The following is a 24,361-nucleotide window of genomic DNA, read 5'->3' as shown; positions in this document are numbered from 1 at the left end:
ATCCCAATTCTACATGGTCAACTACAAAAAAAGGAAGGAAAGGTTTTGAGGGTGACTATAAGGGAGGCTCTGAGAGAAAGCACTGGATAGGTAGATTATTTTTTGCTTCAAAAATAGACTCATAGAATCGTAGAAGTCTAAGTATTTTTCCCTGTTCTCTTTTCTGATTCACAACAATAAATATAAAAGGATTTTTTTCAGCCTCTTTTTGGACTTACTTTTTAGCAGTAGATGTTTAAATTAAAAAAGTGAAGGAGAAAAGTGGGGATAGATGGGAATGAGTGTCAGAGAAGTATAATAGTTGATGGACACTCAAAACTCAAGGGGAAGGGAATAACAGAATGACTCAAGCTATGCCAATTGAAACAGCGTTGTTCATTTTCTTTTAAACTGCATTTTGAAGCAAAAATCTTTAAACAAATATTTGTAGATAAAATTCCATCAAACTGCTTTTTCACACAAAATTTTCACAAAAGATGAGTTTGCTACATAACTAGACAGCTCTTGCTGCTGATCTGGACAAATTATTCTGATCTCTTTGCCCAAGGTAATCAATAACACCTAAAGCATATAGATGTTCAACATGCCAACTATTAAAGAGAGAAAAAAAATACTTTCTGCTGCTTAATTTTTGCTTTAAATATTTTTATGCCAAATAGTAGACTTTCTGAACACTGTGACAGAGAGCTGTTACTTGTGAACAACAATTTCAATGTTTTTGGTTGAGTTTTAGCTTAATGTATGAATCCCACATCCTTGCTGTCACGAAATCTCCATTTTACCACTTTTGCAATATTGCTGGCATATGTCTCCAGCTGTCTGTTGCTGACATAGAATTGCTTGTGATTATCTGATGCTGAGCTGTTCTGCTCTGTTTTTGTGTTTTTAATCTCTCCAACAATACCTGAACATGCTGTGCAGATTGTGATTATTGGGGCAGGATACAGTCATCTTTGAAATTTACTGTCCCACACAGAAAATTGGAAATTCTTATGATCTTTATATCCAGGTTGAATGTGAACTAGATTTCTTCCTGATTTCATAATTTACCATTGCAGACTGTTGACTTATTGACTATAATGTTAGCATTTTCCAGATTGGCAGACAAATTGCCTTGTAGGAGTGTCTATGTGTATTTATACATCATCTAAAGGTTAAACTATAGAATATATTTTAATTGCCTAGAGATAACTTGGTAAATTATATCACTAGGACCAAAACTTCTAAACTTTAAAGTTACATACTGAAACCATGTTACTTTCCAAGTAAATAAACCAGTCAGCAATGCTGATTACTGAGAGTCTTCCACTGATGTTCATTAAAGAGCATTCCCGAGAAATAGTTGCCATTTTAGAGGCATTTATAAGACAGAGGAAGTTCTAATATTCTTCTTAGCTTTCCTAAGCATGGCATTTTTATTGATCTTGGTATTTCAGCAAGGACCACAATTTAAACACCCCAAACGGTAAAACAGTTAAAATGGGGCATTCATATGTAAACATTTTTTTTCACTTCCAAGTGTCCTAAAATCTGAAGGTGTAAAAAAAACAAAGCCCCAAAACAGCCAAAACATGTAATGCACTGTAAGAGCAGCAAGTATGCTCACTGAGAATATTTTGTCACAGGAAACATAACCTTGGAGCTATTTGAGGCATTTAAGAGTAAGCCTAATTGTTACTTACATTTCTTACTTCCCATTTCAGCAACACTTTCCTCTCTGGAATACAGACCCCTAAATAAATTACCGAGGAATAATAAGTTTCCTACAAATCATCTGATTTACAGTAACTGCCCATGTATGTGCTCTTACAGTTGGTAAACATGAGTTAACTCAAAGTAGTTTGCTCTCAGTGGAAGAAATATGTTACCCTGCAGTAGCTTGGTCACCTACAAGTGATCAGTAAGAAGTCAACTGGAGTATAATACATTGAGCCTGAGACTGGGAGACACGTGCATTCCTTTCCTGGGGGTTTTGACTCGGGGAAATTATGTGTGTCTAGATGAAGGAAAGGATTTTTGCAACTGGAGACACAGCGTGGGGGTCTGAACCCCTTCAGCCGGATGGGGGAACCAAAGCCAGGCATCTCACTTGCCAGGCAAGGGCCACGGTGAGGAGTTTATCAGTTAAAGATGGGAGACATCACTGAGGTGTCCTCCTGGTCTTGCTAGTGGATTTTGAAAGAAATCTCTCTCAGCCTGTGTTTTGAAAGGAGGCTTACATCTACCTACCTTCAGGTGAGAATTTCAGGCTATTAAAGTAAGAAGATGGAGCTATTCTCTTTCAATCTTTGCTCCAGGGGAAGATGGGGGTTCAATGCTCTGTGCTCCATGGTTTCTGCGGGTGGGATTTTGGCAGCTTCCACACTGAGCACAGATGGTATCTGGGGCCTTGTTCTGAGACAGCCCTGCAGGGTAAGCAGTAACTCTGTGGGATTTCTTGGGCTGTAAATCTGCATGTAGATATTCGAGGTTGACCAGAGTTCTTTCTAGGTCCAACCTATCTTTGAGTCCATTTCACAATGTGAGGTGTGGGCAGGAATGGTCACTGTCCTTATTCTTTTTGATTAACAGATTATTTTTTTTTTAAAAAATACTGTGATAGTGGTCAGGAGTGATTTCACTGAGTTTTGGAGAGACCACAGAAAATCAAAATATTTGCATCACACACGGTGTATAAAATCAGTGAAATGTCTCCATGGGCAGTAGCTGATCATGAAGGTATATACATAAGCCTCAGTATAATGAAATTGCACTCTCCCCTTTTTGTTAAATTATAATTGGTGTCCTTGTTAGTAATCACACTATGGGATTAAAGACTTCCTGGCCCTTGGAGACTGACTATGCCTTTCATTGTAGAGATAGTCCCTCTGGGTCAGAGGCAAGGCAGATAATGGTGTCTACTGAACTGTCCTTACTTGTTAAGAAATGTGTCAATTCATCACTTTTCATAGGTGAAAATTTATCTAAACCATTATTAGCTTACTTCCCAACCAGTTAACTATTTAAAGCAGTATCTTGAGCTACTGCACTGTGCTGCTTCTGTTTTACCCCTTGAACAAAATTCAGACTTCCTTTGCTCTGTGGTCTTTTCTCTCATATTTGCGGATAAAAACTGTAGGTATGCTTATTTATGTTCACTAAATACTGTGATATATTCTCAGTAGTGCCACCTTTTGCTTGTAATATAATCCCTGTTGTCTCCTCACGTATCTTATCTTTTCTATTTTATTACCTTTTATATGTGCTGGTGAATAAAAAGGGAGTGAATTTGGAAAATATGGGTCATTTGGAAGAAATTCCACGTGTAACATACCAGAGAATTTGAAAGATTATGGAAATATTTACAGCTCCCAAAGAGTCACCCTATACACCAAGATTGAATTTAGCGATGGACATGAGTCCTGCTTACTCCAGCTGTTCTGGAAAGACTGGTTTTGCAATATTTTCTGTCCTCAGAATAGTAAAACTAGTTATGACGAATTTAGCAAAGTCTGTACAGTGCAGTGCCCCAGATAGTTTCTTATTTTCATTGACATTATTTTTTCATCAGTTTGGACTGTGTAGTAGCTGCAGACGGTGTATGTTCAAAATATTGGATTGCTGTGTTTTTGCATACAAACCTGATAAAGGAAAAGAAATACCGGACTGTGTGTACAAGCATCAAAATTTGATTATATGCAGGATCTAATCTTAATATCACACCATCCTCACTGAAAAGCGTTGCGAGAATATTCCAATTCATATTCTGAATGATGTGTTTCTCTGCAGTCATCTTGCAGAATTCTTATTCCTACCAGGAGAATATCAGTATACTGAACTGAATAAAAATGTGTACATTAAATTGCTTATTCAAACGTCCAGCTTTGATGTCTGTAGAGAATTTAAGTAGGAGGCAATATAACCTGAGCTTTGTTTTATCGATACGGGAGGCTAATGTGAGTTACAAAACAGGAAAGAACGAGAAATTGTATAATATGCTGGAAATGTGAAAAAAATGCAGATTTCAGTTATTAGCTTTCCCAGCTGTATTTGCATAGAAATGTACTAACGGCTGGATGACATTTCATGCATGAACTTGATAGAGAATCCTTAAACATATTCATGTTAGAAGAGTACTTAAAGGCAACATCGAACTAAAAAATTCCCATCTTTGTTTAAAAAAAACAAAACTGTAGTTTCCCTAGGGTATTCTAGTACAAGATACTTCTTTATGAAGCAAAGCTTTCTTTGTTATGAGGAATACTGTGACAGCCTACGAAGGGCCCTCCTTTCTGATCACGGTTTAAAAAATATCCCCATTCCCCTGAATGTTAAATATTATTGCAAAACAGAAGTTGCTCAGGCTTTTGTGGAAAATACTAGCAAAGTGTGAAGCCCCTTGAGCTTTCAAACACCTCTTGGGTTATCCATTTCCTAGGCCATTTTCTATTTTGAGGGAACACCTTTCTTGTAAGTGGGGCAAAGATGAATGCGGATTTTCTATGCTGTGTGAGATAAAAGTAATTAGACTCCCTTGACGAACTAGGAGAATTCATCTTGGGGTCTATCCTAGTTACCCCATGCTATGAATTTTTGGGAGTTGGGTGACAGCAGCTCCTTCCAGTTAACATTTGCTTGTTGTGTGGTGGTGTTTTTTTTTAATTCACTTACTAGTGCAGACCAGGTGCAACTTCATTTGTAAATCATAAACATTAAAGATGTCTTGTTTTAGTAGGAATGCAGAGGTTCACTGAGTATAGTGAAGGTTTTTATATCAGTGAGCACTTGCACTTTCGGTTTCCAGCCGTCTCAGCATTCAGTTTGCCAACTGTGAAGAATTATATTATTTTAATTTAAATGTGATTATTAGCAAGACACAGCTGAGGAAGGCACTTTTCTGAAATATTCCGAGGATTATTCCTGCTCTGTTATCTCCCATTCACCTTCCACAACAGGATTTTATGTGCTCACATTAGTTGATGTTTTTCAGCAGAGCTGCTGGTCCATCTCCGATAGGGACTTTCATTAGCAGAAGAAAACTCTACCTTCTCTTCTGAAGTGGTGAGATGTGAGCACTAATTCCTGGGAATATTTTCTAAAAACTCACTTTATACTGAAATATAGCCAGCCTTGAAAGGGATTAGGAGGAGTATGACAAGAGTATGAATTAAAATGCACTGGGCCGTGAAAACATACCTATTTAAGCAGTTTTGACTCTGCCCTCATGCATTCCCATTCCTGCGGATGGTGATTGTCAAGAACCTTCCAGAACAGCAAGAACCGTCTCTAGAGCCTGTCCCGTCTCCCGCTAAACTCAGACTTCTGAAGAGAAGTGGATGTATGTATCTGGAGGCACCATTCAGGAAAAAATGCAGTCAGGAGTAGTTGACCTCCTTTTCTTCTGCGCATATCCCACACTACTTGTGTGAACCTGTCAAGCAGAATAGGTTTATGCAGAAAAGGGCTGCAGGATCATTCTCCTTGTCAGCATGAGATATAAATGCTGGTTCAGGACAGAACAGAGCTGTAGAGATGTGGGAATAGAAAGCCAAAATGGAAATATTATGAAAAAGGGTCATTAATACCATCTTACTCAGAAGCTCTGTCTAAAGCATAACATAATCATGAGCAGTGTCTAGTAATGATATTTTACACTGAAGCCCAAAGGTTATGCAAAGACTTTAGTCCTTGCCAAATGCAAGTTACTTTGTCATATAAGGTACAGAAGGACTCAAATTCTTGCAGTGGTGCAAAATCTATGTATGTAAAGCTACTTTTTGAGTCATATTAGTAAAATGTCCATCAAAAGCCAGGGAAAAGTCTGGTTTAAAAAAAGAAAGGGAAAATTTTCAAATAAAATTTCCAGATACGGTGAAAATATATAGGCTGAAGCCATCAGTGGATGGCAGCGGCAATAAGGATCATTTGGGCTGCAACAGCAATATTGTCTTTATATCAGTTCTTGAAGATGGTGGCAGTGGTACCAAAAGGACATGTTTTAAAGGTGAGTCCATACATGAGTCATCTCAAACAAAATGTCTTTCTTACTTTCCTCTCAGGCGAGAAGTTTATAGCATGGAAAACAGCATACTGCCTGAGCACAGAAGATGGTATTTAGCAAGATTTTGAATGGTGTACAGCAGGGTGGGAGCTGAAAGTCACGACGATTTGAGAGTCATTTGCAGCTCCCAGACAACCCAGCTTCTGGCTCCCGCTGGGTGAGAGTGGGGAGAATTCCTGCCTCACACCAAGGCCAGATAGCGTCGACTGGCAGCATCTCCCGATTCCTGTTGACTTTCTGTGGGCACGTTTAACCTGTAATTTGGAAAAGGAAAATACAGTCTGGCACACATTCTTGAAGGCTTGCCAGTCCCAGATCTACCCATTGCATAGCCTGCCAGAATGGGAAAGATAAGTATCTTACAGACCAGTATCCACAGCAACAGACACTGGAATGTCATCTTTTCAATACCTACAAAAACCCAAAGAAAATAATTACTTTCTCATTTTCCAGTTTTGTAATAGTAATAATGACCTTTAGGTCAGGAATTTTGAGCTGTTAATGACTGTCTGGCTTTTTCTTTGGCCCTTGGTTTCTCCAGCCAGTCATTAATAGTGAGGAAAGTGCTTTCTCCAGTGGTCACTTTGGCTTAATCATTACATTTTCATACTACAGAATATACCAGCTGGGAAATAAGTGTCTCCTATGCGAATGGATCCATAAAGTGTTCCTTAGGTTTCATTTCTTTGAAAGAATATTCTGTTAGGACATGAGAGTTTAATGTAAAAGATGATTAAGTATTATCCTCAGCCCCAAGAAAGGTTAGATCACTCTCAGGAATTGGGACTAAATAGCTTTGCAGTGATGCTCTTCCATTTCTGGGGGTAGTTTAAGGCCATAGATTTCAAAAGATTAAATCTTAAGAATTTATCTATGTAATCTAGGTTCCCATACTAGTCTCTTGGTATTGGACTGCTTTGGAAATTTTATGTGGACAAAAATATTTTCTTGTCCATCTTCTAGGATCATGCAAGAACTGGACCTCTTTTTTTTTTTTTTTTTTTTTTTGAGGAATTTTATAAATAATCATTGTGGGCTCTGATAGCGGAGTGTCGCAACAGTGTCTTGAGAGTTAAAAATTATTTAAAAATCTAAAGGGTAACAACCATCTGCTCTGTTTGACCAGCTAGTAGATTCCCCCCTTCCAACCACCGTCTCTATCTCAGAACATGTAGAAGCTGTATATGTCTTTGTTCAGAGGAAGATTCATTTATACATTAAACTGGTTTTATCTTGTGCTTTATCATAAGATAAAAAATGAGAGACTATGGAACGGAAGTATCTTCTGACCACTCCATTGATCGTATTCTTGGTAAAAATTAACCAGGCTGTGAGTAGATTGTATGCGTGTACATACAGAAACCTTTGAACAGCCTTCAGTTCTTGTGCATTGTTACTTGAGTTATTCTTTAAGCTTTATGACTTTCAATACCATAAATAGAATAATACCTACAAAAATTGTGAAAATATTTTTCCTTCAGGGTGCATTTGAGCTTGAAAACAGTTGTGTAAGAAACGCACTACTTGGAGGATAAATAAATTCACAAGAAAACAAGAGTGCTTTCTAAAGCACATATTGAAGGTGTAGGGATTCCTACCAGTAGTGGTGTACTGTTATTGCTGAGTAGTCAGGCAGTGGTGAAGCACCTCCGCTTGAGCGGTAAAAGAAAATGGGAATTTCTTCATCAGTAGATTTAAAATCAATATGGTGTCCCTTGAGGGTTTGGCATTAAACATGGAAGTAATGTGACTGATGAGCTTAATTTTAATGTTTTGCTGTGAAAGAGATTTAGCACCTGCATAGTTACTATTGGTACTATTAGCTTTTCATTTTGTATCTTTAAGTGAAAACACAGAGCGCGCATCGAAACAGCAGGCATCAGCTTTTGCTTTAGCACTATTTTTTACTTTTCAAGAAAAATAACAGCAGCAAAATATAAGTAATGTTCCAGGAAACAGCCACTCAAGAGTCCCACAAGGGCTGGGACTGTGCTTTGTGGTTTCCTGACTCCTGGAGTGACACTTTTACTTTTTAAGCTGAGGCTTCATTTGTATTTTGAAAATATGACAATCTACTTCTCAGCAGGGTTGTGTTGTTTCTAAAAGGCTGGACTTGCCAGAGGCTGTAAATCTGGTGAGGATCCAATAACTCCCTCAACAATGAGTTTTAAAATCTACACCTTTAGAATAGCTCTACATCTTTAAATCTCAAGGTAACCTCAGTGTTGAAACAGCTGGCTAACCCTGAGTAGAAATGGGAAAGGTCCAAAAGAAAGGAGTCACAATATTCGTGTTTCATTCTGTGCTTAAATGGATCTTTTCCTCAGCCTCACAGCTAACCACTGCAGATTATTTATAGGTTTTAAAGCCAGAAATTAACACTGTTCCTTGTAGGCAGAAATGTATGGGATCGTTATTAATTCTTTAGCATTATAATGCCTTCTGGCTCGATGTGTGTGCTAAGGACCCAGTGTAAACACACATTTATCATCCTGACCCTTAATCTGTTCCCAAAAATGTCTGTCAGTGGAGAACTGTGAAACAGCTTTTCTAAAGGATTCGAGACCTTTTTTTGCTGCTGATACAAAGATCTTCACAGCCTTTGCTGTAATTGAACCATCAAATGTAAAATGTTGCAAATACCAGTTTAGAGTGTTCCTTTTCAAAACCAAACCAAACCAACCCCCCCCACACTATGATGCTAGTTGCCTTCATGTGAAGTCTTTCAGTTTTCTTTCATTGGGGCAAATTACCTGGGCCTCCTTGGTACCTGAAGAGATCTTTCCCCTTCCAAGTAAACCCAGTTTTTGAGTCCTTAGCTTCTCGTCATTTCCCCTGTTATTTCCAGTTTCTCCACTTTTCCGTGTTCCTCTCCCTCGACAGCAGTCTCAGATGTTGCTAATAGAATTCAGCTGCGGAGGAAATACAATCCTGGTAAGAGTCAGTGTACCGAATCCCTCACTACTCTCTGAACTGAGTGGGACAAAATTGTCCTTCACGTAATTTTAGCAGTGTCCACGGAGTAATTCCAGTGATCAGTCTGTCCTGTTGTCTTTCTGCAGCTCCTTCTACCTCCACTGTAACCCGAGGTAGAGTGGATAGGAGCGCTAGAGCAGCTGGTATTGTTTGATCAGCAACACAATCTTTGCTGGAATTTCATTTCCCTTGCAGCCTCACTACTAGAATACATTTGTCATCCATACTTTGTAGCAGACTTACATTTGCCTGTAATCACACACCAGTCTGGCAATACTTTATTGTTAACATAAAGCACTGCCATTTAAATCCCCAATCTTAAACCAAAGTATTTGCAAAGCTCTGTAATCGCTATAATAATAAAGCTGCCATTATTGTATGGGAAGTTTACAGCTTGTTACTGAAATATTTACATAGGCTTAACTACACCTGTATGCCTGCCTTATGTTTTAATGTGTTGCTTAAGAGACAGACTTCTGCTGGGCATAAGTTGCTGATACTTTCACAGAATGGCTGAGGTTGGAAGGGACCTCGGGACATCATCTTGTCCAGCTCCCTGCTCAATCAGGGCCACCGGGACCATGTCCAGATGGCTTTAGAGTTATCTCCAAAGATGGGAACTCTACGAGCTCTCTAGGCAACCTGTGGCAGCGCTCGGTCAAAACTTTACTTCAGGTTTTCCATCTTGTGGTCTGTTCCCATGTACTAAGAAGTCTATAAAAGATAACTGGGACAAACAAGTTCAATGTGATTAAACTCAATGAAATGGGTATAGATAATACTGCGAATGCCTAGGGATATGCAAAACAGAAAAGATATTTTGTTTTCATTTTGTGTTGGCTTTTTGCGAACAGAAAACCAGTGATGTCGCTCTCTTGCTGTTTATTATCCATGCTGAGATTTAAATTTTTCTGCCTTTAAATAGTTCTCCATGTACTGTTCTGCTCCTAAGATTGACTGGGTAAAAACAAGACATCAGTGTTGGAAATTCAGATGGCTGGGAACTGTGAGCAATGGTGCCACAGTATTCTTTTCCCTTCCAGGAAGCTCAAAGCATCCATACTCAGTATGTACGCATCTCCAAAAGCTTGGCAATTTGTGCTAAAAATGCCATGGTCTCTAACCCTCGTTCTTACATGCCTGCACCGAACCTCTCAACTCTCTGTGCTGTTTTGGCGGAGGATGGGAAAGCTTTGAGTTCTTCCAGCCATCACCGCTGGACAGTACCGTTGGGCACAGGTGGTTCTGCATTGCCCTGAAAACCTTGAGGTAAAAATGGACGTTCAGATTCTGTGGACACTTGGCAGATGAGTGTGGGGTTGTGTGTTGTGTTGTTTGGCCATGAAGGATCTGAGGGATCCTCTCACAGCACCCCTCGTCCCTTCTCTCTGTCCTGCCCCGGCCACTGTGACAGGAGCGGGACAAGGCCTGTTTCTCTGCAACAGGTGCGAGGAGTTTTTGACTTGGAAAAAGAGCTTCCCAGGGCTTTCACCGGGTACGAGATTGACCCGTGGAGCCCCGAGGGTGGACACCTCCACCGGGGTCCTGCCACCCCGCCAGGCCCGGCGAGGCCATGGCCGAGGCCGAGGGGTGGGAGCCATCCCTCCGCCACAGGTGCCTGGCGAGAACGGGGGGCCACCCCGCCCGGCCGTACCCTCGAAAGCCTCTCGGACGGAGGCGTCTGCCCGCCCGCACCGACACCCTCCGCGGCGGAGGCGTCAGGCCGCTCCCTGGGAGACGGGGCAGGCCCAGGCCTGCCGTGCGGCGAGCCGAGCCGGCGTCCCGCGGAGAGGCCGGCAAACGTCCGGGGCGGGCGGAAGGGGTGTTTCCGCGCGGTGCCCGGGCGGACCGAGGCGGGGGGGAGCCGGGCGGGGGCTGCTCCTCCCGCGGCCCCGCCGGCCCCGGGCCCGCCGCCACCCGCCCGCCCTCGGCCGCTCGGCGTCGCTCCGCGTTGGATTGCTCGCGCCTGCCGGGAGCTGGCGGCGGCGCGGCCAGGCGAGCTCAGCCGAGCGCAGAGGCGGATTTTGAGGAACAATAACAGCGCGGGGAGCGCGGGACCGGCGCGGCCGCCCCGCCCGCCGCCGCCGCACCATGTACGCCTTTGTGCGGTTCCTGGAGGACAACGTCTGCTACGCCCTGCCCGTCTCCTGCGTCCAGGACTTCAGCCCCACGTCCCAGCTCGACTTCGACAACCAGAAGGTCTACACGGTCTACCGCAACCCCGAGGAGGCGGAGGAGGACGACGAGAGCCCCGGCGAGTGGGGCGACCGCCTGCTGCTCCACAAGGCCCAGATCCTGGCGTTGGCAGGTGAGGGCGGGCCGGGCCGGGCCGCGGGGAATGTGGGGGTGGGGGAGGCCGGGCCAGGGGAAGCCCCAAATGCCGCCCCCTCCCCGTTGAGGTGAGGGAGGAGGAAGGGAGGGGGCGGCATCGCGGTGACACATGCTCAGAGCCCGGGCGGCACATGGCGGGCGGGGGGAGGCCGGAGATCCCGGGGTGGTGGGGGGGGTGCTTCTCCCACCCCCTCCCACGGAACGGCGGGGCCGGGGGTCGTGGGGGGTTGGGGGGTTGTGTGGGAGGGGGTCCCGGCCAGGCAGCGCCGGGCTCCTGCGGGAACTCTGCGGCTCCTCCGGAGCCGCTTCCAAAGGAAGCGTGAGCCCCTGGTAGTGCCCAGCGTTACACCGCGGCGGGGGTGGAATCAGAAACTTAAAAAAAAAAAAAAAAAAAGTTTTTTAAAAAAAAAGTTAAGGTTTTCGTACACAGAGTATTTATAGTGCATGGAGTCATTTATATACCTTTGCAGTTTGGCAGCATGTTGCCAAAGTAGAGGGTACTGTTTTATATCCACTTTTGTTAGTTTAAGTGACTTCACAAATTGGAAGGCAATAGTGGAACCAGACCTTTAGATGCTATGCTTGTTAAGCTTGGTTTTTGCTACATTTGGTTTGTTTCATGTTTAACTTAAAAACGTCACTCTAGCAAAGAAGACCAATTAAAGTATATATTAAGAAATAAACACATATTTTGGCCGTTTAAATTAGCTCAGCCCTTCTGCTATGTGTCCCCCCCAAATCGGAACCCTGTAGCAGCATGTTGCTTCGAAGACTTTCTGTAGTTTCCTTGCAGCCACAGAAAACACACTGCTATGGTCAGAGTTGACATAGAAGGGAAGTTTGATGTTGTTTGTAGCAAATTACTGGCTAGCGTGGACTTGCCCAACAGGCTGTTGAAAGACGGTGACGACCATTTGAAATGGGTAGCAAAGAGGACATTGGGTTCTGATTCTGACCTTTCTGCTTGGGGAGAAATACTGGTTATGTCTGTTTCCCCAAATATGGAATGGGCTTAATGTAAACTCTTCCATCTAGTATTGAGTTCTGAGAAGGAACGCTGACTTCTCATCTCTAAACAAAGAAGCTTGGTGTTAAAGTAATGTAAAATTTCTATTTCTAAATTTTATTTTTATTTTTTAAAATACTGGTTCCTAGACCAGTTCAACCTGGTGGTGGTCCACTTGGTCCCTGACTCAGACAGTAACTTTTACCATTATCCTGTTTCCAGTACTGGCCATAAGTGGCCAAGCCATAATTCTTGGAAACAACAACAAACAGGGGAACATGTATGTTGTTTCTCTGTAAAGCTTTTCCAATTTCTCAGTATTTGCAACTCCAGGAGTTCAGGAGAACTAATAAGATAGCCTACCAGAAGAGTGGATTCCCCTAAGTTTTTCTTGTCCTGTGCCAGCCTGTGCTTTGTCCTGTCTATAGGAGAGGAGAATTGGTACGTGAAATATTTCTTGCAAGTTACCTGTCACATCCATGGAAGACAGCGGTGTCGCTGTTCGGGGTTTGCTTGGCTTCTTCTCAAAGGCATCCCAGTTGAGCTTCCATCTTCCTCTTTCTCACTGGGGAACGACAGCCACTGTGCCCTTTCTGTTCCTCATGCTCATCTCAAAGTAACTAAAGTGTTCCAAGGAAATACTAAGTAACAGCCATTTTGCTCATGTGTTGAGCCTGAATTTTCCTGCAGAAAGTGCACCTACTTTTTCAATTCCCTTGTTCCAGGCAGAGTCTGTACATACAGAGGAGAAGTGTTCTTCTCTACAGGTTCCCTTTGTTTCATCTCTCTTGAACCAGAACAAACCAATATATGCTGCATCCTCCAGAGAACAAGGCTTGTTACCTATATTAGTGATTTGCACTAATTGCTCCCCAGAGATTTTAATTTCTACAGGAAATTCTCCTGCTGAGCAAGGATCACAAAGAAACATAGAGCTATCTTTATTACATCCGTCACGTCTCAATATATCTGACTAGATCTGTAATTTGCATTCTTGGAAAACTTCTCACCTGAACACCAAATGAATTCTTACTTCTGTTCTTCTTTCCACCCTGCACCATGTAAAAATGCCATTAATCCTTTGTATGCAACAGATGGTTACTTACTTTAAAGTTATCACTTTCTCCCCAAAGTTTTCATGTTGGCGTTTGTTTTTATTATGGTTTAAATCCTGGGGAGAAAGTTGATCCTATATTAAGACATCTTAGTACAGTTTTTGGTTTATAATGACCAACTTTATTTTCACAGATTATTACAACTTTTTATGGCAAACACAACATCAGACTTATTTAGTTTAAAAAATAATGTTACTAGTCTGCAGTAATGTTTCCCATACTAGTATGGAACTTTTCATTCAAAGGGATTCCAGCCTACTTTAGTAGTAATGTAAATAACGTGTATAAAGTTGCTTTTATGTGTAAAATACACATAGTAAGTTGATTCTGAATTTTTCGAAGGAACCCTTGTCTGCACGAATTAGTATATCAGTGACTAAGGATTTACTGCTTTGGTCCAAGGATTCCTCATTAGGAACAAGCTTCAGGACCAAAGTCATAGTACAGATATTCTTTTTTGTTGTTTGTTTAATTTAATAAGGGAGCAAGAGTCATCTTTTTTTTTTTGAACCTGCACAATATTCTTTTACAGTTTGAATTGTGCCCAATCTTCATATGCTGATTTAACAAGGCTACTTAAGTAAGCAAAGTTGTACCTATTTATGTATATTTTCATGATCGAATGCTGTCCATGCAGCAGGAGTTAATCATAGTCTGAGAAACAGATCCACTTGGTTTTACTTTCTAGAAACCTAAAAAACAGGAGTAGAGCAAGAACACAGATACAAGACCCGCATTAGCATCACAATTTTTTCTTTTGAAAAGAATTTTCCTTTCCTATGTTGTTTAAAGAAATTTAGATACTTTTCAAACTTCCCCTTGTAAAGTAGGAGTTCACACAGAGATCACGTTCATGCCCATAGCACAATGGTTTATTGGAGCATTGGTTATGCAAAGAGTTCATGAAACAGTTGTCCTCATTTGAGAGAGTCTAGAAGCAATTCTTTGATCTTTTCTGGTGAGGTTGGACTGTTGGAAGCCTGTGCACCTGTGAGGAATATTATTGTTGCTGCAGAGGAGAGAGCACTGCTGTAAATTTTAAAAGAAAAAAAAAAAAGGAGGGAAGGAAGTTGGGCATGCTCAGAGTATCAAGTAATTGTGTTAGACTTGGTATGTTGAGGAAATAAATACTCTCTTCTTCTGAATACTTCAGTAAGAAGCAATGTATATCGCAGTGGAGTGGTAGATCTGCTCTGGGCAGTTTTACGCTTTTCTTGTGTCTGAGTGCGTATGGCTGTGAACTGCTGATAGTGGTGATATGTGCTTGTCTGGGAACCTTCAACTTTTTCAAAAGTTAGCCAAAGACTAGGGCTCCAACCAGACACATTAACTCCCGACTCACAGTCCTAGACCTTCGAGCCATAGAGGGAATATTGAAATGAAAGTTTGTGCCATAACAAGTTCAGCTTTTGGTTAACTGACAACTGATGCCATGTAGTAATAAAGGAATAATTTTATTTACCTCTTGAATGGAAAATACAGCTCAGCAGACTAGAGTTTCACTATATAGCAACTTTTTGAGGTGGCAAGTTAACTGGTGTATCTTGTTGAGAATACAAAAGTAGCAGACGACTTTTCAGGAAGAGTTTGATTGAGTCTGTCTTTCTGATCATCCACACCGTTCCTTTTTTCTTCTTTTCTGTCCTCTCCTCAAAATGCCGAAAAGCTTTTTTTCTGGTCCATTTTCTGGAAATATGTGTGCCACTGGCAGCTTTTTCACACTTGTCCAATATATTCTCTAGCAGAATTTTGTCTATAATCATACGCACCTTACAGGAGCTAGCATGATCCTTAGGTGACCTTGTTGGAGCCTTTTCTTGCTTTGCAAAGTGATGAGTATTAGATGGAATGAACTGAGGTTCAGGGACTTTTTAAAGTTCACTACTTTGGGCTATGTTTTTTAACAAGTTAATAGTGGGTATCTTCTAATTGGAGGCATTCTTTCCTGATTACGGTAAATAATTGTTCTCTCTAGCTTCTGCCCTCAGCATTTCCCACCCTCATAATCGTAACAAACACATCTCCATCAGATTCTTTTAGTAATTCCCTAGCTGCCACAGCAGACTTGCTAATACCTGTGTGCATCCATGTCCTTTCTTGCTCTGTTATAAAATATTATGCTCCACTTCTTATTAAAATAGGATACACAATTTTTTAAATCTTTAAAAGCCTGTGCAGTTCATGGTGAGGTAATTTGCTGTGTATTTCAGAAAGATGTGAAATCTCTGTTCCCAGAACAATTTTAAATTAAAGGATTCTAGGACAGAGTTTTGAATAAGGTTGAAGGTGGGTACAGACGAAGAAGTTGAAGCAGACTTCTTCAGTATGGATAGCTGGTGGAGGAGAGGACCTTTGCCAAGTGATGGAATAGGTGAAAATTTACAAGATGAGATATCTTGGATTATATCACGGATATACAAAATTTAGGTCAGGAAGTGGTCTTGATGTGTAACATTAATGGGAAGCTTTTTTTGGTGTTTCTGTAGACTTTTGTGTCTTTAGCACAAGGGGAAAAAATGCACATTGGGGCAGCTTGGGAGTTGGATTACATCGAGTGGGTCATATCTGTGTGACGCGCGGAAAGAAACCCTACTGTGTACCGCTGTGTACCCATACTCATCCCATGCTCATATGTCGCCCACATATTGGATTTCCTTTCCCAGTCTGTAGACTGAATTAACTATTGTGGTAGGGACAGCGTTTGCTTACTTTTTGTTCCTAGAAAGCTCTAGGTCTGTCCCCTGTCGTGATACGCAACTCACATGGAGTGTGAGAGGGACCTGGGGAGAAATGGCACCAGGAAAAAATCAAAACGCCTACAACTGTTTCTTGGGTGATCCTGAGTGTTGTCCTGAGTAAAGAAGTGCCAGGAGGAGGCTGTAGGAAACCTTGTGGTAGTGGTAGTGGTTCCTCGCAGACTTTTTTTAATTGGTTAGATTTTTCCCGGGATAGTTCTGAAGTACCTGTGGACAAGCTTGTGTGTCGCTGCCCTTGAGCAGCAAGTCCAGCTCCTCCTGACTGGGCTGTCTGTCTGTCTGCTGTACCTGGGCATCGGGTCTTGCCGTGTGAATGGCCCTCTGCCGTCACTGAGAAAAAGTAAGCCCAGCAGGTTAGGCAGTGCTGAAGTAACCTTGTTCAAAATACGATATTTTATTTTTTTTAATTTCTTTTATTTTTTAAGGCTTTCTGCTCTGATATTTGAGGTGCACGGCCTACTTTGTCAGACACTGCACTGCCATGCTACTGGTGTGTTACCTTTTCGCCAGGTGGAAGATCTGGCTATATGCCAGATATATATATAGATATATATATATATGCCAGTTCACCAAATCATTTTGTGTAGCAGAGTAACTACATCACACTCTTAAATATAGTCCCGAATACAAGTGTGGCAGTATTCCTAAAGAATACTTAAACTCATTTTGTGTTTGATCCATTTCTGGTTTATTTCTAACCCTTTTAAGATGAAGGGTGAGGTTTATTTCCCCTTTTGAATTCTACTGTAGGAGCATATCTGAGGCTTATACAAAAGCACAATTTTGGGGTTCTTTTGTGTCATTTCTGTTTATTCAGAGTTGAAGTCTCAGTATTGCACATTCGCACACAGCTTAAATGGCAGCAGCAAAAAAATTTGGAAGTTTTAAAACTGTAGCTGGTAAGTAGTTCCTTGGAGTAACCCTTATGATAGTGGTGATGGTTATGTCATCAGCAGGATAAAGTGCCAGTAAAAAGGAATTAAAAAGCTGGGTTTATCTGTGCAAGAAGATTTTACGCTTATATTTAGTTTTCTTTTTTCCTGTATCACTGTACTTATTCTGGAAATAAATATCTTTTTTTTGGTCTTAAACCTTTCTCAACTGACCTGCTTGTTCCTCAGTCACATTTGCTTTTTGCTTCGCCCTAATAGTAAGAAGCTGCTTATTTATTTCTTTTTTTATGACATAAAGATGTGCAGGTGACCTACACTGTTGTTATTTCTCTCTTGGTCTTAGTACATACATTGCAACAGGTAACACCAGTCATGCTTGTAAATGTTGTATAAGCTTAACTATGATACAATAAAAATATGAATGTCATGATTTTAATAAAATTGACTTCAAAGATAGTATGGTTATGGTAGCTATGGTAACTAACACTTACTAATTAAAATATGCTAAAATTTGCAGGGGAGTGAAAAGCGGGGAAAAAAAATGTAAGTTAATGTTTTTGTTTTCATAATTTAACAGTAAAACATTTCTACATAACCTCCCCCCCCCCCCCCCCCCCCCCCCCGCCCCGGTGGATTGCCTAAGTGCCAGTCAGTTGATTATTTGCTTTTTTTTTTTTAAGAAACCCTTTAAAAACAGTAGAGTCAGAACCACATTGTAATTTTTTTATGTAAACTAAAAAATGCATAAATCTACCTACTATTTCCATAGCAAGCTCGTTCCCTGGGCAGACATGGTTGTGGAGGCTTCGTAGAGTGTTCCCTGTAGGCTGTGGCTTTATCTGCTGAATGGCTGGTAGGCGATATCTCCATGGCTTTGTGGCCTTTGTGATCATGAAATCCTAATCAGAGTTTGGTTCTAATATAATATTGCAGTATGATACAGACTGACTGTTCAGGGCAGCCAGGTTGACAAATTGTAGCTGTCATTGAGATTGATGATCTCTTTAAATGAACTTTTGAACTTTTAAAGGAAGTTTAAATAAAAGGAAGGAACCTTTTATTATAAATAGTTTTTTTGTAAAATATTTATCAGTTTCAAACTTTTGAAACGTCATTCCCGTAGTTGAGTTTCATATGCAGGTACAGAGAAAAAATTTAGAAGATTTTAACATCCTACTTGTTTTCAGGGTTTTGTTTTTGTTTTTGTTTTTTTAATTTAATGGTAATATTATATTACTGTATTTGTTTCAGAAAGGATTAAGAGAGTTGTTCCATAATAGCTATAATCCTTTGTGTTCAATGTGTTCAGAGTATTGTACAAATATTAACAAATCTGCACGACGCTTTAGTGGGGTAAATGGGACCAGTAAGATGGAAAGGTATTCAAGGTCAGTATTTAAGTAAATACTGGATCCAGGATTAAAACTGTCCCCAGTCTTGTAAAGAGCATGATTTCCTGTTTCTCAACTTAAAGTCTTGTCTTTACTTGATCTTCCAGCTCTATCAGTTTCTACTGCAGACAAAAACTCTTCTAATACTGCTAAAAGTTAAATGGAAGGGAGAGTTCTGCTGACAAAGAATAAAAGAATATTTCTAGCAAAGTTTTAGTTTTGAACTGTGTTGCTTTTGGTTAATTATTTTTAAAGAGGCTTTGTATTAACTTTTGAGTTAAGAAATAGATGACGTATTAATAATGGAAAATAATAAAGAAGATATATTTAAGTTTTTCTTGCAGTCTGACGTATCTGGACTGATCTGAACAGTGCTGATAAATGAGTACGTGCAAAAGGAGAATGTTGGAAAATATTTAAATGTCTTCGTGTGCATTAGAAATTTGTCTACAAATGGGGGTCTTTATCAAAAACTCTTCACTCCTAGCAGTATTAAACTGAATAGCTCTGTTGCTCTCCTAGAGGAAAAAGTGTGCATTCAGACCTCATCTTTTGTTCCTTCAGTAGCTGGCATGGTAGATTGTGTTTTGTGAGAGCAGCAGCAGGTCCACGCTCTGTGAATTTACTTGTATTATTGTATTGAATATTAATAAGGGAGAGCTAGTCTTGACGTAGGACTTCAGCCAGAGCTTAGAGATAGAAGTTTTTTATATTATCTGTCCTCCACTTTTTTAGGATTTTGGCTCCTTAGTCTTTTTCTTCGCTCTTAGTGCCTTTGTACACAACAGGTGTGGCTTCTTCTCTATCATCAGGGGACAGTCTTAATTCAGGCTTCTGGCACATCATAGAATCAGAATGGTTTGTGTTGGAAGGGACCTTAAAGATCGTCTAGTACCAATCCCCCTGCCGTGGGCAGGGACACCTCCCAGTAGACCAGGTCACTCAAAGCCCCATCCAGCCTGGCCTTGAACACCTCCAGGGATGGGGGGCATCCACAACTTCTCTGGGCAACCTGTTACAGTGTCTCACCACCCTCACAGTAAAGAATTTCTTCCTAATATCTAATCTAGATCTACCTGCTTTCAGTTTATAACCATTACCCCTCGTCCTATCTCTCCACTCCCTGATAAAGAGTCCCTCCCCACCTCTCCTGTAGGCCCCCTTTAGGTACTGGAAGGCTGCTATAAGGTCGCCCTGGAGCCTTCTCTTCTCCAGGCTGAACAACCCGAACTTCTTTAACTATCATCTCTAAACCTGCCAAGTGGTAATTTAAGACCTTTCTATCTTGCCTTTTGCCAATCTGATTAATAATTATTTTCACTCTGTTTCCAGTTCTTTACACTTAATTGAAATTCAGTCCACAAGATTGAGTGGCCTTTTTTGGCCACTTTCTTAAGAGCATGGCTTCACTTTCACGTGTTTATTGGCCTGGCCTGTCGCAGTGCTGCTTGATACGTTGTTTTTCTCTGACTTCTTTGCTCACTCTTCTTTTTGTTCTGAAAACATTCTTCTGGTCACTGCGTGTTTATTGTCATCTTCTCTTCCTGAGGAAGTGCTGCAGGGCTATTTAAGTTCTTTAGTTCAAGATCAGGTTGGATGGGGCTTGGAGCAACCTGGTCTAGCGGGAGGTGTCCCTGCCCATGGTGGGGGGTTGAGATGACCTTTAAGGTCCCTTCCAACTCAAACCATTCTGGGATTTTATGATTCAATTTTGGGGGTGAAACTAGCCCAGGTGATGGTAACTCTCAGCTCTACCTTTTCATTGCTAACTTTTCTCACTTAAATTTGTTGTCAGCTTCCCTTTCTGACATTCTTATGCACAAATCTTTCTTTCAGCTTATGCTTAGGATGGCCCAACATATTTCCCCACTGTTTTTGTCGGTTTCTCTTGATTTTAGAGTGGGGAGGGGAAACGATCTTTTCTGTCATTCCCAACCCAAAGTCTTGCTGTCTTGTATTCTTCTTCATCTGCTTTTATGCTTACACCCAGCTTTACCTTTCTGTCCGACTGAATATACTTCATGTAGTGTTTTCACTGTGCCCTTTGCTTGTTTCTGTAATCTCTTTTTCTTTGTCCTTCCAACAAAGCTCTCCTAGTCTGCAAAAAAACAAAAAAGGCAAAACAATATAGTAAATTATACCATCTAAATCCTGAATTGACTGTGTGAGCACTCAGTTGAACCCTCTTTTGCACTCAACCCCTCCTTCTAGCTGCATCAAGTTCGATAGCACCTGTCCGCTTCAAATAACTTTTGCATTTCTATGGCTGCCCGTTATCCTGTGTTGTCTGTTACTGTCATTCTGCGTTTCTTCTTCTTTGGTAGTGCTCTTAACCTCAGTGTACTACTAGCTGAGAGATGTTTTTTATGAGGTGAGTTTTTCTTCTTCTGTACCCTGAATATCTTCTGAGCCAGCAGGATCATTACGTTTTCTGAAATCTCTTCTGTTCTTCCTGTTTAAGTCCTCCTTTAATGTTTGCATTAAATTAGCTACAAAAGTAATTTATAATTCTTTTTTTCCACTTTCAAATAAACTAGGTGGTGCTTTTTTTCCTTTAATTTTTTTTTTTTACTATCATGCTGTTTTCCTTCTCAGTCACAGCAATATTGATTATTGTTTATTTATTCTGAAGTGGCACATAGGAATCCATGCCCTGTTGTGCTTGGTGTGTATATTTGCTTTGAAGCACCAAGTATATCTTTGGTTGTGAGTGTTTTTGCTTTGGTTTTTAAGTGTCTTGTACTTTATGAACTGTAACCGATGCACAACCTGCCAAGGCAGGTGACTTTCTCTGCTGTGTAGAAGCAGCCTGGCTAAATCAGTAGTGAAGCAGTTCAGTGCAGCAGCGTGGGGGGAATTTCATACAGGTGTTGCCCATATGTGTTGGGTATATGCCTGGAAATAGGAAGGGTGATGGTAAATTTTTTCATCTGTCAGTATATCATTTTTCACAAAGGGTGGAATTTTTTTGAAGGCTTAGTGGAAGGACAAATTTTGCTCAAGGTTCTTTCGTTTTATTATTGTAAGATTTATAGCATCGCCAAGCCCCTTATTTGGACTGATCCCAGACCTGCCATCCCTCATCCATTTGGAGTGCAGAACTCTCTTCCTCTATTTTTCCAGCTTTTACTCCAAAGGTGGAAAAAAAATCAGCATTTGAACTATTTTTTGAAGGGATTAGTTTATTCAGTCCTTACTTCTGAATTAGAAAGCTAGGAATGTTTTAAGGAGACTTTGAGATTTCTATAGTTTTATTCTACATCCCACGATAGGGTTTTCAATTTTAGAGCACTAACATATTTTCATTTGAATTTAACCAACTCGCTTCCTGCCCTGTCAAAATTGCTTTGTCTGCCGCAGTTCTCTGCCACTCTAGACTTAAAGCTGTTACCTTTTGGCCTGGATCCACCCATCCCAACACTGAAATGAAGGCCTGGCTGAAGAAAACATTCCAGGAACAGTTTATCCTTTGCTAGTTGATACAGGTTCTCTAGTGCAGGGTTGCTTTTTTGGCTGTTCTTGCGGCACTGCTGAGGCCAAATATCTTCCCGACCACTCTGAGGTTTCTCAGCGGTTTACTTTCTTCTTACTACCCGAACAACTTTGGTAGGTGGCCCCATGGCGGGGATGGGGAGAGGTGCTGTCGCGTGAGCTGGCTCTTGAGCCCTGAACTTCAGTACCTTGTGGAATTGACTGGCAAGGTCTCTCCAAGTCTGACCTTTTCCTGGAGTACAGTTGTTCCAGCATGCTTTATTCTGTTTATCAAATAACAGAATACAGTTTTCTCTGATGTTATGGCTACTATGCACAAAAGCAATTTTTCGTAATTTACATGTGTCTTCCAGAATGTCCCTTCTTAAGGGACAGAGGGCATCAGTGTTGTCCAGTTTTGTATCCTGCTTCTACCCTCTGTATTTTGTTACAAGTACTTAATTAGGTGTGTTAAGTGCTAGTTCTCAGTAACAGGTATCACTGAGCCACTTAGCTGTGTATAGGAAAAACAATAGACACAGCTTTACAGGGATCTGATCCAGACCACCTCAGGGAAGGTATAATTTTTAACTTGTAGCAACATTTAAATGACTGTGGACAGATTCGGGTCACTACAAAATGAGGCTCTGAGCTACAAGGTCTGCCCTTCTCTCTCTTAGTGTGTTCTGTAGCTTCGGGCACTGAATTGCAGCTTGTCCAGCCGTTTGGTTCATATTCTGGTTTTCTTCTGGCTCAAAATTGTACATGTTTTGCTTTTTGCTGGATTCTTCTTTTGTACCTGTCTTTTGTAGGCTGGCACAACAACAGACGGAGCGTCCTAAGGAGAACTGCTCTAAATGCACATTTGTGTTTCTCCTACCACTCCCCCTGGTCTTCTCTCACTCCCTCCAACCCCGTCCCAAATTCCATTAATATTTACAGAACAAGAGCCAGTACTCCAGCATTAGCCTCAAATTCAGAATGAGATTTTTCTGGCTCTGTCTGCAGCTGATGTAGAAGACAACAGAGGTTAGAAATCCACTTTAAAAAAAAAAAAAAAGAAAGAAAAACAAAAGGCTTTTTCATATCCAACACACTAGATGAATTGTGTTAGGTATAAATAGGCCTACAAAGACCAGAGCATATGTAAGAAAATATTATACGTATTGTTGTTGTAAGGCAGAGGAACATAAAATTATTTGTTCATTAAATAAATCAAAAATTCTTCAGCTTTAACTTATATGAACTCAAATTTTCAAATTTTATGTGGGGAGAAAAGAGTTCCTTTCTTCAACTTACTGATTCATTTACAGGATAAGCAGTAAAATCAAAAAGTCAAATGAAAAGATTTAGCAAACATGAAAGAGAACCATGTTGATAGTTACACACCAGTAATGTATAAACTAAGCATTTGTAAGGAGCATTATATAAATAAACTTTTACCTTCGGTCCACCAGTGAAGTTTTGTAAACATGGATTTCATAGGCAAACTGAGAAACTGGGAGGGGAGTAGAGAGAATGAAGAATTCGGTTAATTTGCATTGTTTTATTTGACCCCAGACTATTTTCTCTGTTTCTCTTGTTCAGTGCACAAGATGTATTCATAACCTTTATAAATGGACTTAATAATAAAAAGCCAAAATCAGAAGACAAATATTTCTGTTCTTCCAAATTGTTTTTGTTTTAATGTTGTTTTATTTGTCAGAAAGTATTTGCTGACTTCCACTGTAGTCTGCACATGCTCTTGCTCCTCTGTGACCCCTTTCTGTGAGTGTTTCAAGACTTGCTTTTCCCTGGCCCTGGGAAGGATGGCTGGTGTCCGTTTCCAGTTTGCCTGGGGTTCTGGCTACTGGTGACCTCAGCTAGTTGCCAGCAGACAGGTTTTTTTTTAAACTGTGTGAAGTAATTGGATTGCATCCATCTTGTTATGAGGCCAAGGGTTATTTCAGAGCACAGAAACTGATCTGCATTCTTTAAATGTAGAAGGAGTTCATCTGCACGTTCTGTGGAAGATGATTTGGCAAAGCAGCCTAGAGAAGCTGGCTCTGCAGTCTGCATGTGCTGCTCTTCCTCTAAGGAATTGTGAGAACATATTTTAGCACAGGATTCCTTAATCTATCAGATCCCCCAAAATACATAGTCACAGAAAAAGTTGATTTGTTTGGCTTTTTTCATTCAATATGGATTTATTTATTTTTAAATTTCTGTCCTTCCAAGAAGATACCAATACCCATCAGTCTGTCCTCTATTGTGTAAATTTGTATTTATTTTTTTTGCTTAGGAAGGGCTCTCTTATTTTCTCCTCTGCTCTCTCACAGTAGAATTGGGTTATCTCACTTTTCTGATGAACCTACATTTTCCAGATAAATGAAAACGTAGGGG

General features: G+C 40.8%; 2 protein-coding genes across 3 annotated transcripts in view; both read left to right on the top strand.

Moving 5' to 3' along the window:
- AGBL4 (AGBL carboxypeptidase 4) overlaps positions 1–24,361 on the top strand; it is a 948,845-nt gene that overhangs the window by 545,283 nt on the left and 379,201 nt on the right. The gene's annotated exons all lie outside the window — the stretch shown is intronic.
- BEND5 (BEN domain containing 5) overlaps positions 10,862–24,361 on the top strand; it is a 32,948-nt gene continuing 19,448 nt past the window's right edge. For both annotated transcript variants that reach the window (XM_074151254.1, XM_074151253.1), the window contains exon 1: positions 10,862–11,324. In XM_074151254.1, coding sequence (XP_074007355.1) covers positions 11,108–11,324 — 217 coding nt within the window. In that variant the 5' untranslated portion in view covers positions 10,862–11,107. The remainder of the gene's footprint in view (positions 11,325–24,361) is intronic.

This window comes from Numenius arquata, chromosome 8 (assembly GCF_964106895.1).
Source record: "Numenius arquata chromosome 8, bNumArq3.hap1.1, whole genome shotgun sequence".
Taxonomy (NCBI): Eukaryota; Metazoa; Chordata; class Aves; order Charadriiformes; family Scolopacidae; genus Numenius; species Numenius arquata.
The sequence above is the reverse complement of the archived record's forward strand: the minus strand, read 5'-3'. Positions and strand labels throughout refer to the sequence as shown.